Source organism: Bufo bufo, chromosome 3, assembly GCF_905171765.1.
Source record: "Bufo bufo chromosome 3, aBufBuf1.1, whole genome shotgun sequence".
NCBI lineage: Eukaryota > Metazoa > Chordata > Amphibia > Anura > Bufonidae > Bufo > Bufo bufo.
In genome coordinates, this window is record NC_053391.1 from 561,669,697 (window position 1) to 561,681,216 (window position 11,520).

An 11,520-nucleotide genomic window follows, 5' to 3' on the forward strand; every position below is an offset into this window, starting at 1 on the left:
CTGTTATGGAGAGGGGGCATCTGTGGGTGGCGCTGTTATGGAGAGGGGGCATCTGTGGGTGGCGCTGTTATGGAGAGGGGGCATCTGTGGGTGGCGCTGTTATGGAGAGGGGGCATCTGTGGGTGGCGCTGTTATGGAGAGGGGGCATCTGTGGGTGGCGCTGTTATGGAGAGGGGGCATCTGTGGGTGGCGCTGTTATGGAGAGGGGGCATCTGTGGGTGGCGCTGTTATGGAGAGGGGGCATCTGTGGGTGGCGCTGTTATGGAGAGGGGGCATCTGTGGGTGGCGCTGTTATGGAGAGGGGGCATCTGTGGGTGGCGCTGTTATGGAGAGGGGGCATCTGTGGGTGGCGCTGTTATGGAGAGGGGGCATCTGTGGGTGGCGCTGTTATGGAGAGGGGGCATCTGTGGGTGGCGCTGTTATGGAGAGGGGGCATCTGTGGGTGGCGCTGTTATGGAGAGGGGGCATCTGTGGGTGGCGCTGTTATGGAGAGGGGGCATCTGTGGGTGGCGCTGTTATGGAGAGGGGGCATCTGTGGGTGGCGCTGTTATGGAGAGGGGGCATCTGTGGGTGGCGCTGTTATGGAGAGGGGGCATCTGTGGGTGGCGCTGTTATGGAGAGGGGGCATCTGTGGGTGGCGCTGTTATGGAGAGGGGGCATCTGTGGGTGGCGCTGTTATGGAGAGGGGGATCTGTGGGTGGCGCTGTTATGGAGAGGGGGATCTGTGGGTGGCGCTGTTATGGAGAGGGGGATCTGTGGGTGGCGCTGTTATGGAGAGGGGGATCTGTGGGTGGCGCTGTTATGGAGAGGGGGATCTGTGGGTGGCGCTGTTATGGAGAGGGGGATCTGTGGGTGGCGCTGTTATGGAGAGGGGGATCTGTGCACTGTTATGGAAAGGGGATATGTGCACTGTTATGGGCATAACAGTGCACAGATCCCTTTCCCCATAACAGTGCACAGATCCCCCCTCCCCATAGCAGTGCCATAGACCGATTCCCCTACCCATAACAGCCCCGGCCCTGCTGCTCACAGCATCACTCACTGCATCTTTATTTTACCTTACAATCGTGACGCTCCAGTAACAACTCTGCAGGCAGAGCGGAGGGCGGCGTAACGTCACTTACTCACGTGACGCACCTGCTCCGCCCACTTTATGAATGAAGGAGGCGGAGCAGGCGCGTCACGTGAGTAAGTGACGTTACGCCGGCCTCCGCTCTGCCTGCAGAGTTGTTAGTTACTGGAGCCTCACGATTGTAAGGTAAAATAAAGATGCAGTGACAAAGTAAACCGCCCGCCCGGCGCCCGCAGATGGTGGGTGACAAATCCCACACCCCATATTTTCGGCCGATATGTAACAATATCGGCCGAAGTGGATTAGGTGCATTTTCGGCCGATATTTTCGGCTGCCGGAATTTCGGTGCACCCCTACTAGCGGCCATCTAGCAACCCATGTCCTCAGCTCTATACCCAAAAGGTTCCCTTTAAGATCGGTCAGAAAGCTGCGTGTATAAACCGTATGGAGTGTTAAAACTGGAAATACCAGTATTTTCACTGTAAACGATTACAAGAATTTAGATTCAATTTACAAGAACAGACGGCATGTAGCGGTTCAAAACCAGTTTTTGATAAGAAAAGTCACAAAACAATCAATATATACAACCAATATAATAAACAGTTATACATATGCAACGGGCCGCCTCCCAGTTGTAGGAACTACCCAGTGGTATAGGGTAGCCTATAATGTCCCTTTATGTTGTGTGTCACGGCACTCTTACCTGGATACGACTGGACCACCCGGCGTTGGCTCCGAAGCAGACAAATAGGAAAACAGAAACAGTCTTCAAACTTTGCCTTGGTCCCAGCAGGCTTTAGCATTAAAACTGGCAGGCAAACTCGTCTCTGCTACAGGCTGGCTATATAACTCCGCTCTTGCCTTCTGTAGTCTGTCTCTTAAGGCCTCTTTCACACTTGCGTTGTTGGGATCCGGCATGCACTTCCGTTGCCGGAGGTGCCTGCCGGATCCGTAACAACGCAAGTGTACTGAAAGCATTTGAAGACGGAACCGTCTTCCAAATGCTTTCAGTGTTACTATGGCACCCAGGACGCTATTAAAGTCCTGGTTGCCATAGTAGTAGCGGGGAGCGGGGGAGCGGTATACTTACAGTCCGTGCGGCTCCCCGGGCGCTCCAGAATGACGTCAGAGCGCCCCATGCGCATAGATGACGTGATCCATGTGATCACGTGATCCATGCGCTTGGGGCGCCCTGACGTCACTCTGGAGCGCCCGGGGAGCCGCACGGACGGTAAGTATGCTGCTCCCCTGCTCCCCGCTACACTTACCATGGCTGTCAGGACTTTAGCGTCCCGGTAGCCATGGTAACTATTCAGAAAAAGCTAAACGTCGGGTCCGGCAATGCGCCGAAACGACGTTTAGCTTAAGGCCGGATCCGGATCAATGCCTTTCAATGGGCATTGATCCCGGATCCGGCCTTGCGGCAAGTCTTCAGGATTTTTGGCCGGAGCAAAAAGCGCAGCATGCTGCGGTATTTTCTCCGGCCAAAAAACGTTCCGTACCGGAACTGAAGACATCCTGATGCATCCTGAACGGATTACTCTCCATTCAGAATGCATTAGGATAATCCTGATCAGTATTCTTCCGGCATAGAGTCCCGACGACGGAACTCTATGCCGGAAGACAATAACGCAAGTGTGAAAGAGCCCTAAGTTATACCAGGGAACTTTCTTCCTGGCTTCAAGCTTCTGCCTCCATGTCCAGCTGAGCTTAGGGTGCTCTGGCTGGCTTGGTTTGGGTACATCCCGAATAGAGGTGGCCCTGCGCACCTTCACCTAGCTTGGGGTAAGCTAGGACTGAATATTAACTAACTAGTCTCCACCCTTCATTAGAGAGAGGGTTAGAATGAAAGAAGGGTTCTATTCTCTCTAACTGTAGCTATGCCATGTTTGCTGCCACCTACTGGTGAACCAGGTACATTACATGAACATATACAGTTGATATAGAAATAGGAAATGCACAATGTGGAGGACTTGGAATAAATCCATAGATGAAATGATATTAGCATACACCGATAGAAGCAGGGCGTAGGAGTGGTAATGCCAATTGGGGGCATTACACACACACAATTCAGTGTACTTTCCCACTTGCGTTAAAGTTTTCCGGTATTGAGTTCCGTCCTAGGGGCTCAATACCAGAAAAACACATCAGTTTTATCCTAATGCATTCTGAATGGAGAGCAATCCGATCAGGATGTCTTCAGCTCAGTCACTCTTACGGTATTTGGCCGGAGAAAATACGGCAGCATTCTGCAGTATTTTCTCCGGCCAAAATTCCGGAATACTTATTTTCCATTGAAATGCATTAATGCCGAATCCGGCACCAAGTGTTCCGGAAAAACGGATCCGTTTTTTCCGGATGACACCAGAGAGATGAATCGGGTATTGCAATGCATTTGTAGACAGATCCGCATCTGTCTACAAATGCTATCCGTTTGCACACGGATTTCCGGATCCGGCAGGCAGTTTAGGCAACGGAACTGCCTGCCGGATCCTCACAACGCAAGTGTGAAAGTACCCTGAAATCAGACATCAGAGCAGCAGCACAGCACTGTTCACTACATATAATTATAAGACTACTGTTGTGCAATCTGGTGGAGAGAAGAACTGATCTGAACACGCGCTGAAATCACGCAGCCAAGCCGACGTCCGAGGAGGTGCGAAGAGAAGAGCTTTCTAAAGGGCACCATTTACATAGACACCCACTAAACCCGGAAGGTGACACCTCCTGAAACACCGCCACCTGAATCGGCCATACGCACTAGATAGTTGGACAAAGGAAGGTGTATCTGAGCTGTGCCCCCATGTCTCCCACAGGGGGCGCAAGACTAGGACATTTTACCTTGTCTAATCTTTTGCCAAAGGCGACTTGTAGCCGCTTATACCTCCACCTACTAAAACAACATGCCTGATCCACCAAATTAAAGGGGTTGTCCAGCATGGCTGCTTCCTTCCACAAACAGCACCACCCCCGTCCACGGACTGTCTCTGGTATTACAGCCGGACTCTGGAGTCATTGGGGACAGAGCTGCAATACCGCACACAACCTGTGAACAGGGGTAGGGCCGTTTTTGGAAGGAAGCAGCCAGGTGCGGACTGGGAACTTATAGTGGCGCTGGACAAAAAAAAATTACTAAAAATGGTCCTGTTTTGTCGTCGGGTCCACAGTACCATAGTGTGGCACATTATACCACCGTGACAGCGCCAAACACACAGTCATCACAAAATACATTCCAAAAAACTTCACTGGGCGGCCGCGAGGAGGTCCCGGGTGGCCCTCTGAGCATCGGCCCACCGGGAAATTTCCCTGTAAGGTCTATGGCCGATCCGCTCCTGGAAGCGACCATGTTTTTTTTAAATCCTGGACAACCCCTTTAACTAGGCATGGAGGGATCCGGGGAAATGGCTGCCAGCTGACCACATAACCAATGGTTTTACCCCTTTTTTGTTGTAAAACACAGAAAACAAATCCATTTGGCAGAGGAAGAAGAAGTGCAATGTCCCCCCCTGCCCTCCTCCGCAGGCGACCACAGTCACCCACATTGGCCCCGACAGTCAGGGCCCACAACGTACTCTGGGGCCAATAACATAGGAGGCTTTATCGTTTTGCTACACCGTGGATTAAAAACCTCCCGCCATCCGTTTTTCCAATCCGCCAGCCGACGACCCCAACGATGAAAATGAAAAAAAAAAAAAAAAAAGAAGGATCATGACAACCAATGGTTCACAGGAAAGCCTTCCAGGCGGCCATGGTAGCATGCAGGGACCGAGGACTGCCAGCTGTTACTGGTCGACCACACCTGGGGGTATGCTGCACCTGTAGAGGCTAGCCCAGGCCACCGGCTGAAGACCAGGACTGGAGGGACCCCCTGGAAACACTACATCCTCCTCCTCCTCCTCCTCATCATGTGACCACAGTCAGACACTTACCCAGAACAAGAAGTTGAATATGAAGACGAGATACTTGACACACTTCATCCCTCCTTCCACCGTCATCTTGCTGCCGTGTCTGCACAAGAAAGCACGGCAGGGCGTTATACGGGGGCACACGGTACCTACCTCTCCCTCGCTTCCCGGCTACACCCTGCCCAAAAGCAGCGCGGAAGGAGTTAAGCCCGCTGTACGGCGCCTATTAATAACTCGTGTCCCCGCGCTGCAGTGGAGCTTAACCCCGCCTTCCCCGGAGAGTCCGCGCGGACACACTCACCTCTGCTGCGCTGCTCCTCGCACTGCTGCCTCTCCCTGCCTGTTGCTTCTTCAGACTGAGCGGACACCTCCCCCCAGATAAACTTCCTGCCCCCGCACTCGGCGGTCATGTGACCCGAGGAGGGTGACTGCCTTGCGTCTGTGTGTACTGGGGGTGGTCACCGGGATCCCCCGTGACACATGAGGGGGATACTAGTCATGGCTCCCTCCCCTCCTCCCGGCCATGAGTACATTACTCCTGGTTGGATAGTTGTTGTCCTGGCCTCAGGGTGGCCTAAACAACATGGAAAGTATGATCATAATGTGAACACGCCCCATAGTTAGGGCTGCCGTGTGTGACGGAGAGCCGAGCCCCGGACTCCGAGCTCCTGCCTCTCTGTCATCTTTACTACAACCAGGGGGACAACTTTATCTCACCTGATTTTGTAGTAGAGAGGCACGGAGCACTATCAATCCTGTGTACTTTCACACTTGCGGTAGAGGATTCCGGCAGGCAGCTCCGTCAAAACGTATGCAAACTGATGGCATCAGACGCATCAGGATTCTGATCCGTATGACAAATGCATTGAAATGCCAGATCCGTCTCTCCGGTGTCATCCGAAAAAACGGATCCGGCATTTATATATATTTTTTGAATTTTTTGCTGTCTGAGCATGCGCAGACCGCAATGCCATATCCGTTTTGCTGGAACACTCGGGGCCGGATCCGGCATTAATGCATTTCAATGGGAAAAAATGCCAGATCCAGCCTTCCGGCAAGTGTTCCGGAATTTTGGACGGAGATAAAACCGCAGCATGCTGCGGTATTATCTCCGTCCTGAAAAGTCAAAAAGACTGAACTGAAGATATCCTGATGCATCCTGAACGGATTGATCTCCATTCAGAATGCATGGGGATTAGGCTCCATTCACACGTCGGTGGTGTGTTGTGGATCCGCAACACACCCGCCCGGCACCCCTATAGAAATGCCTATTCTTGTCCGCAGCTGCGGACAAGAATAGGACATGTTCTATCTTTTGCGGAGCTACGGACCTGAAGATCGGGGCCGCGCTCTGCAAATGTGGATGCGGACAGCACACTGTGTGCTGTCCGCATCCATTCCATCCCCATAGAAAATGAATGGGTCCGCACCCGTTCCGCAAAATTGCGGAACGAATGCGGACATGTGAATGGAGCCTAAGGCCTATTGCACACGACCGTATGGCTTTTTCAGTGTTTTTCGGTCTGTTTTTCACGGATCTGTTGTTCCGTTTTTTGTTTCCGTTTTTCCGTATGGCATATACAGTATACAGTAATTACATAGATAAAATTGGGCTGGGCATAACATTTTCAATAGATGGTTCAGCAAAAAACGGAACGGAAACCGAAGACACACGGATGCATTTCTGTATGTGTTCCATTTTTTTGCGGACCCATTGACTTGAATGGAGCCATGGAACGTGATTTGCGGGCAATAATAGGACATGTTCTATCTTTAAGGGTCCATTCACACGTCCGTAAGTGTTTTGAGGACCCGCACATCACAGACACTATAATAGAAAATGCCTTTTCTGGTCCGCAATTGCGGACAAGAATAGGACATGTTCTATTTTTTCCAGGAACGAAATTGCGGATCCCGAAAAAACGGATCCCGAAAAAACGGATGCGGATCCAGGAAATGTGGATTTGCATCCGTTCCAGCCCCATTGAAAGTGAATGGGTCCGCAATGCGGAACGAATGCGGACCCAAATTACGGACGTGTGAATGGACCCTAAACGGAACGGAAATACGGAAACAGAATGCATACGGAGTACATTCCATTTTTTGGGCGGAACCATTGAAATGAATGGTTCTGTATACGTACCGTATACGGAACGCAAAAAACAGCCAGTAAACGGGGGGAAAAAACGGTCGTGTGCAGGAGGCCTAAAACTGATCAGTTCTTTTCCGGTATTGAGCCCCTAGGACGGAACTCTATGCCGGAAAAGAAAACCGCTAGTGTGAAAGTCCCGTTAATGCTCCGTGTCTGCTGTCCGGAGTGGGGCTTGGCTGTCTTTCACGCAGTGGATTACCCGCACGGCATTCGCTCGTGTGAAAGAGCCCTTATGATTAGGGCTGACTTCTACGGTATCCTGTTCTGTCAGAGGAACAGGAAAACAATGTCTGTTTTAATCCACCTTTTGTTAAAGGGGTCCATACCCTTATTTTCACTCCGGGAGCCCCCCTGATGTTGGCATCGGAGCATCTCATGCTCCGATGCGCTCCCTTGCCATGCGCTAGATCGCGCAGGGTACGGGCTCTTTTGTTTACAATAACACACTGCTGGGTGGAAGCTTCCGCCCGGCAGTGTTCGGTGACGTCACCGGCTCAGATGGGCATGCTTTAGCGCTGCCATAGCTGTTTTACTGGCTAGGGCAGCGTTGAAGCCCGCCCATCAGTGCCGGTGACGTCACCGGGCTTCCTGGCAGCCGCTTGGAGTGCCCGGTACGTTACCGGAACTTTTGAAAATGCCTTTGCCCTGTGCGATTTAGCGCAGGGCAAAGGAGAGCATCGTAGCATGAACTGCTCCGATGCTCAAGTCAGGGGGGCTGCCGGGGGGAAAATGGAGGGATGTCCGGGTTCTCTGAACCCGGACAACCCCTTTAAATGGCTTCTTTTGCGCATCAGTCATGTTCAGGCGCCGTTCGCGTTGCCGCTGTTTCTTTCCGTTTGAGGAGCAGAATTCCATATTCGGCACAGAGCTGGCCCACCAAGAACCTACTGGGATCTTTTTCGATGACCCATCTACTGGCAGAAATAGCAGTTCTACACCGCCTCACCAGGGCGCAGTGTCAGCAGGGGCGTTAGACCTGGCACAATCATCATTTATGCCAGTTTTCTGGTGTAAATGACTGAAATCATGCCAGCTGTACGCATTGTAGGCGACCGGACTACAGGAGGATGGACCCAATGTATGATGGGGTGTGCACTTCGTCATAACTTAAAGGGGTTGTCCGGGCTTTTTCATATTAATGACCTATCCTCAGGATAGGTCATCAATATCAGATTGGTGGGTGTCCGACACCCCCGCCGATCAGCTGCTCTCATTGTGCATGTGCCGTCTCCCTACTCTCTTCCTGTCCGATGCTGCAGTCTATGACAAAGACCATAGACAGCCGTAGCAGCGGACAGGAAGGGAGACGGCACGTGCGCACTGCGCCGTCTCCTCATGCAGCTGGTCAGCGGGGGGGGGGGGGGGGGAGGATTTCTTTTAGAGAGTAACTAAACTTTTGATTACATTTTTGGTAAAATGTCCCTAATGCCATAATAACACTTTTTGTAATATACTTTATTAAGGCTTTTTGAATTTTTAATAGAGATACCCCCTCAAAGTGCCCCTTTTGCTGTGCGCTGAAGGCTACATGCACACGACAGTTGTTTTTCTCTGCGTCAGTTCAGTTTTTTGGGCTGATCGGATGGTTACCCATGCATTTCTATGGAGCCATTAAAATTGCGGTGTAGTCAACCATTTCTTTTCCACGTCCGCTGTCCGTGTTTCCCGTCCGCAAAAAAAGTATTGCATGTCCTATTCTTGTCCACAATAAACATTTTTTGGACCCATTGAAGTCAATGGGTCTGCAAAAAATGCGCATGACCAACGGAGACCATGCGTATGTCATCCGCATGCGTTTTTTTTTTACGGATGGTTGCTGGGAAACCTGTGAACTTGTACAGGTACTTTAAAAACTGGTTTTAGCCAGATACTTGGGAGACTCTATCCTGGTGATTTGTTTGTCAAGTGCTCCTTACAAAATGCCACGCTGGGATGTTGAAAAACGTATCACTCTGGTCCATGAACGCCCAGAGTTCTGGGACACAAGGACCGATATATATCATGACTAAGGCCTATTGCACACGACCGTATGGCTTTTTCAGTGTTTTGCGATCCGTTTTTCACGGATCCGTTGTTCCGTTTTTTGTTTCCGTTGTGTTTCCGTTTCTGTTCCGTTTTTCCGTTCCGTTTTTCCGTATGGCATATACAGTATACAGTAATTACATAGATAAAATTGGGCTGGGCATAACATTTTCAATAGATGGTTCAGCAAAAAACGGAACGGAAACGGAAGACATACGGATGCATTTCCGTATGTGTTCCGTTTTTTTGCGGACCCATTGACTTGAATGGAGCCACGGACTGTGATTTGCGGGCAATAATAGGACATGTTCTATGTTAAAACGGAACGGAAAAACGGAAATACGGAAACGGAATGCATACGGAGTACATTCCGTTTTTTTTGCGGACCCATTGAAATGAATGGTTCCGTATACGGACCGTATACGGAACGCAAAAAACGGCCAGTAAACGGGAAAAAAAAACGTCCGTGTGCAATAGGCCTAACCCGAAGGATGAAGCCTGGCGAATGGGACCGATCAGACAGAAGAGGTCGTGCAGATTTAGGTTAGTGGAAGCTCTGTGGTTTTGTGTCTCTGCCCTTGTGTCCCTGCCCTTGTGTCTCTGCCCTTGTGTCCCTGCTCTTGTGTCCCTGCCCTTGTGTCTCTGCCCTTGTGTCCCCGCCCTTGTGTCTCTGCCCTTGTGTCCCCGCCCTTGTGTCCCTGCTCTTGTGTCCCTGTCCTTGTGTCCCCGGCCTTGTGTCCCTGCCCTTGTGTCTCTGCCCTTGTGTCCCCGCCCTTGTGTCCCTGCCCTTGTGTCTCTTCCCTTGTGTCCCCGCCCTTGTGTCCCTGCCCTTGTGTCTCTGCTCTTGTGTCCCTGTCCTTGTGTCCCTGCCCTTGTGTCTCTGCTCTTGTGTCCCTGTCCTTGTGTCCCTGCCCTTGTGTCCCCGCCCTTGTGTCCCCGGCCTTGTGTCCCCGCCCTTGTGTCCCTGCTCTTGTGTCCCTGTCCTTGTGTCCCTGCTCTTGTGTCCCTGCCCTTGTGTCCCTGCCCTTGTGTCCCCGCCCTTGTGTCTCTGCCCTTGTGTCCCCGCCCTTGTGTCCCCGCTCTTGTGTCCCTGTCCTTGTGTCCCTGCCCTTGTGTCTCCGCCCTTGTGTCCCCGCTCTTGTGTCCCTGTCCTTGTGTCCCTGCTCTTGTGTCCCTGCCCTTGTGTCCCTGCCCTTGAGTCCCTGCTCTTGTGTCCCTGCCCTTGTGTCCCCGCCCTTGTGTCCCCGCCCTTGTGTCCCCGCCCTTGTGTCCCCGCTCTTGTGTCCCTGCTCTTGTGTCCCTGCCCTTGTGTCCCCGCCCTTGTGTCCTAGCCCTTGTGTCCCCGCCCTTGTGTCCCCGCCCTTGTATCCCTGCCCTTGTGTCCCTGGGACATTTTTAATGCATGTCAGGACCTTTGCTCCAGCACACAGTACTGATCTATACACAGCGTGTGGCCGTAACAGTTTTGGACACATGTGGGCCTGTGAGGCCTCATGCACACGACCGTTTTTTTTTGCGGTCCGCAAAACGTATTTCCGTTGTTCCGTGATCTGTGACCGTTTTTTCTTCCATGGGTCTTCCTTCATTTTTGGAGGATCCACGGACATGAAAAGAGAAAAAAAAAACTAAGTCAAGTTTGCATTGAAAATGATAGGAAAAACGGACACGGATCACGGACACGGATCACGGACGCGGATGACTATCTTGTGTGCATCCGTGATTTTTCACGGACCCATTGACTTGAATGGGTCCGTGAACCGTTGTCAGTGAAAAAAATAGGACAGGTCATATTTTTTTCACGGACTGGAAAAACGGATCACGGACGCGGAAGCCAAACGGTGCATTTTCCGATTTTCCCACGGACCCATTGAAAGTCAATGGGTCCGCGAAAAAAAACGGAAAACGGAACAACGGCCGCGGATGCACACAACGGTCGTGTGCATGAGGCCTTAGGCTGAGTTCACACGGGCGTTGCGGGAAAAGGTGCAGGTGCGTTGCGGGAACATGCACGATTTTTGTGCGAGTGCAAAACATTGTAATGCGCATGTTTGGTACCCAAACCCGAACTTCTTCACAGAAGTTCGGGTTTGGGATCGGTGTTCTGTAGATTGTATTGTTTTCCCTTATAACATGGTTATAAGGGAAAATAATAGCATTCTGAATACAGAATGCATAGTACAATAGCGCTGGAGGGGTTAAAAAATAAATAAAAATATGTAACTCACCTTAATCCACTTTCTCGCGCAGCCCGGCATCTCTTCTGTCTTCATCTTTGCTGTGTGCAGAAAAAGGACCTGTGGTGATGTCACTCCGGTCATCACATGGTCCGTCACATGATCTTTTACCATGGTGATGGATCATGTGATGAC

At 51.4% G+C, this 11,520-nt stretch overlaps 1 protein-coding gene across 1 annotated transcript in view; it reads right to left on the reverse strand.

The window, feature by feature from the left end:
* The window catches only part of CD63 (CD63 molecule), a 44,549-nt gene extending 39,148 nt beyond the window's left edge, over nt 1-5,401 (reverse strand). The window contains exons 1-2 of the mRNA XM_040425550.1: nt 5,279-5,401; nt 5,002-5,080 (exon numbers count right to left, since the gene is read on the reverse strand). Of these exons, the coding sequence (XP_040281484.1) occupies nt 5,002-5,067 (66 nt within the window). The 5' untranslated portion in view covers nt 5,068-5,080; nt 5,279-5,401. The remainder of the gene's footprint in view (nt 1-5,001; nt 5,081-5,278) is intronic.
* Between the last annotated feature and the right edge of the window lie 6,119 nt (nt 5,402-11,520).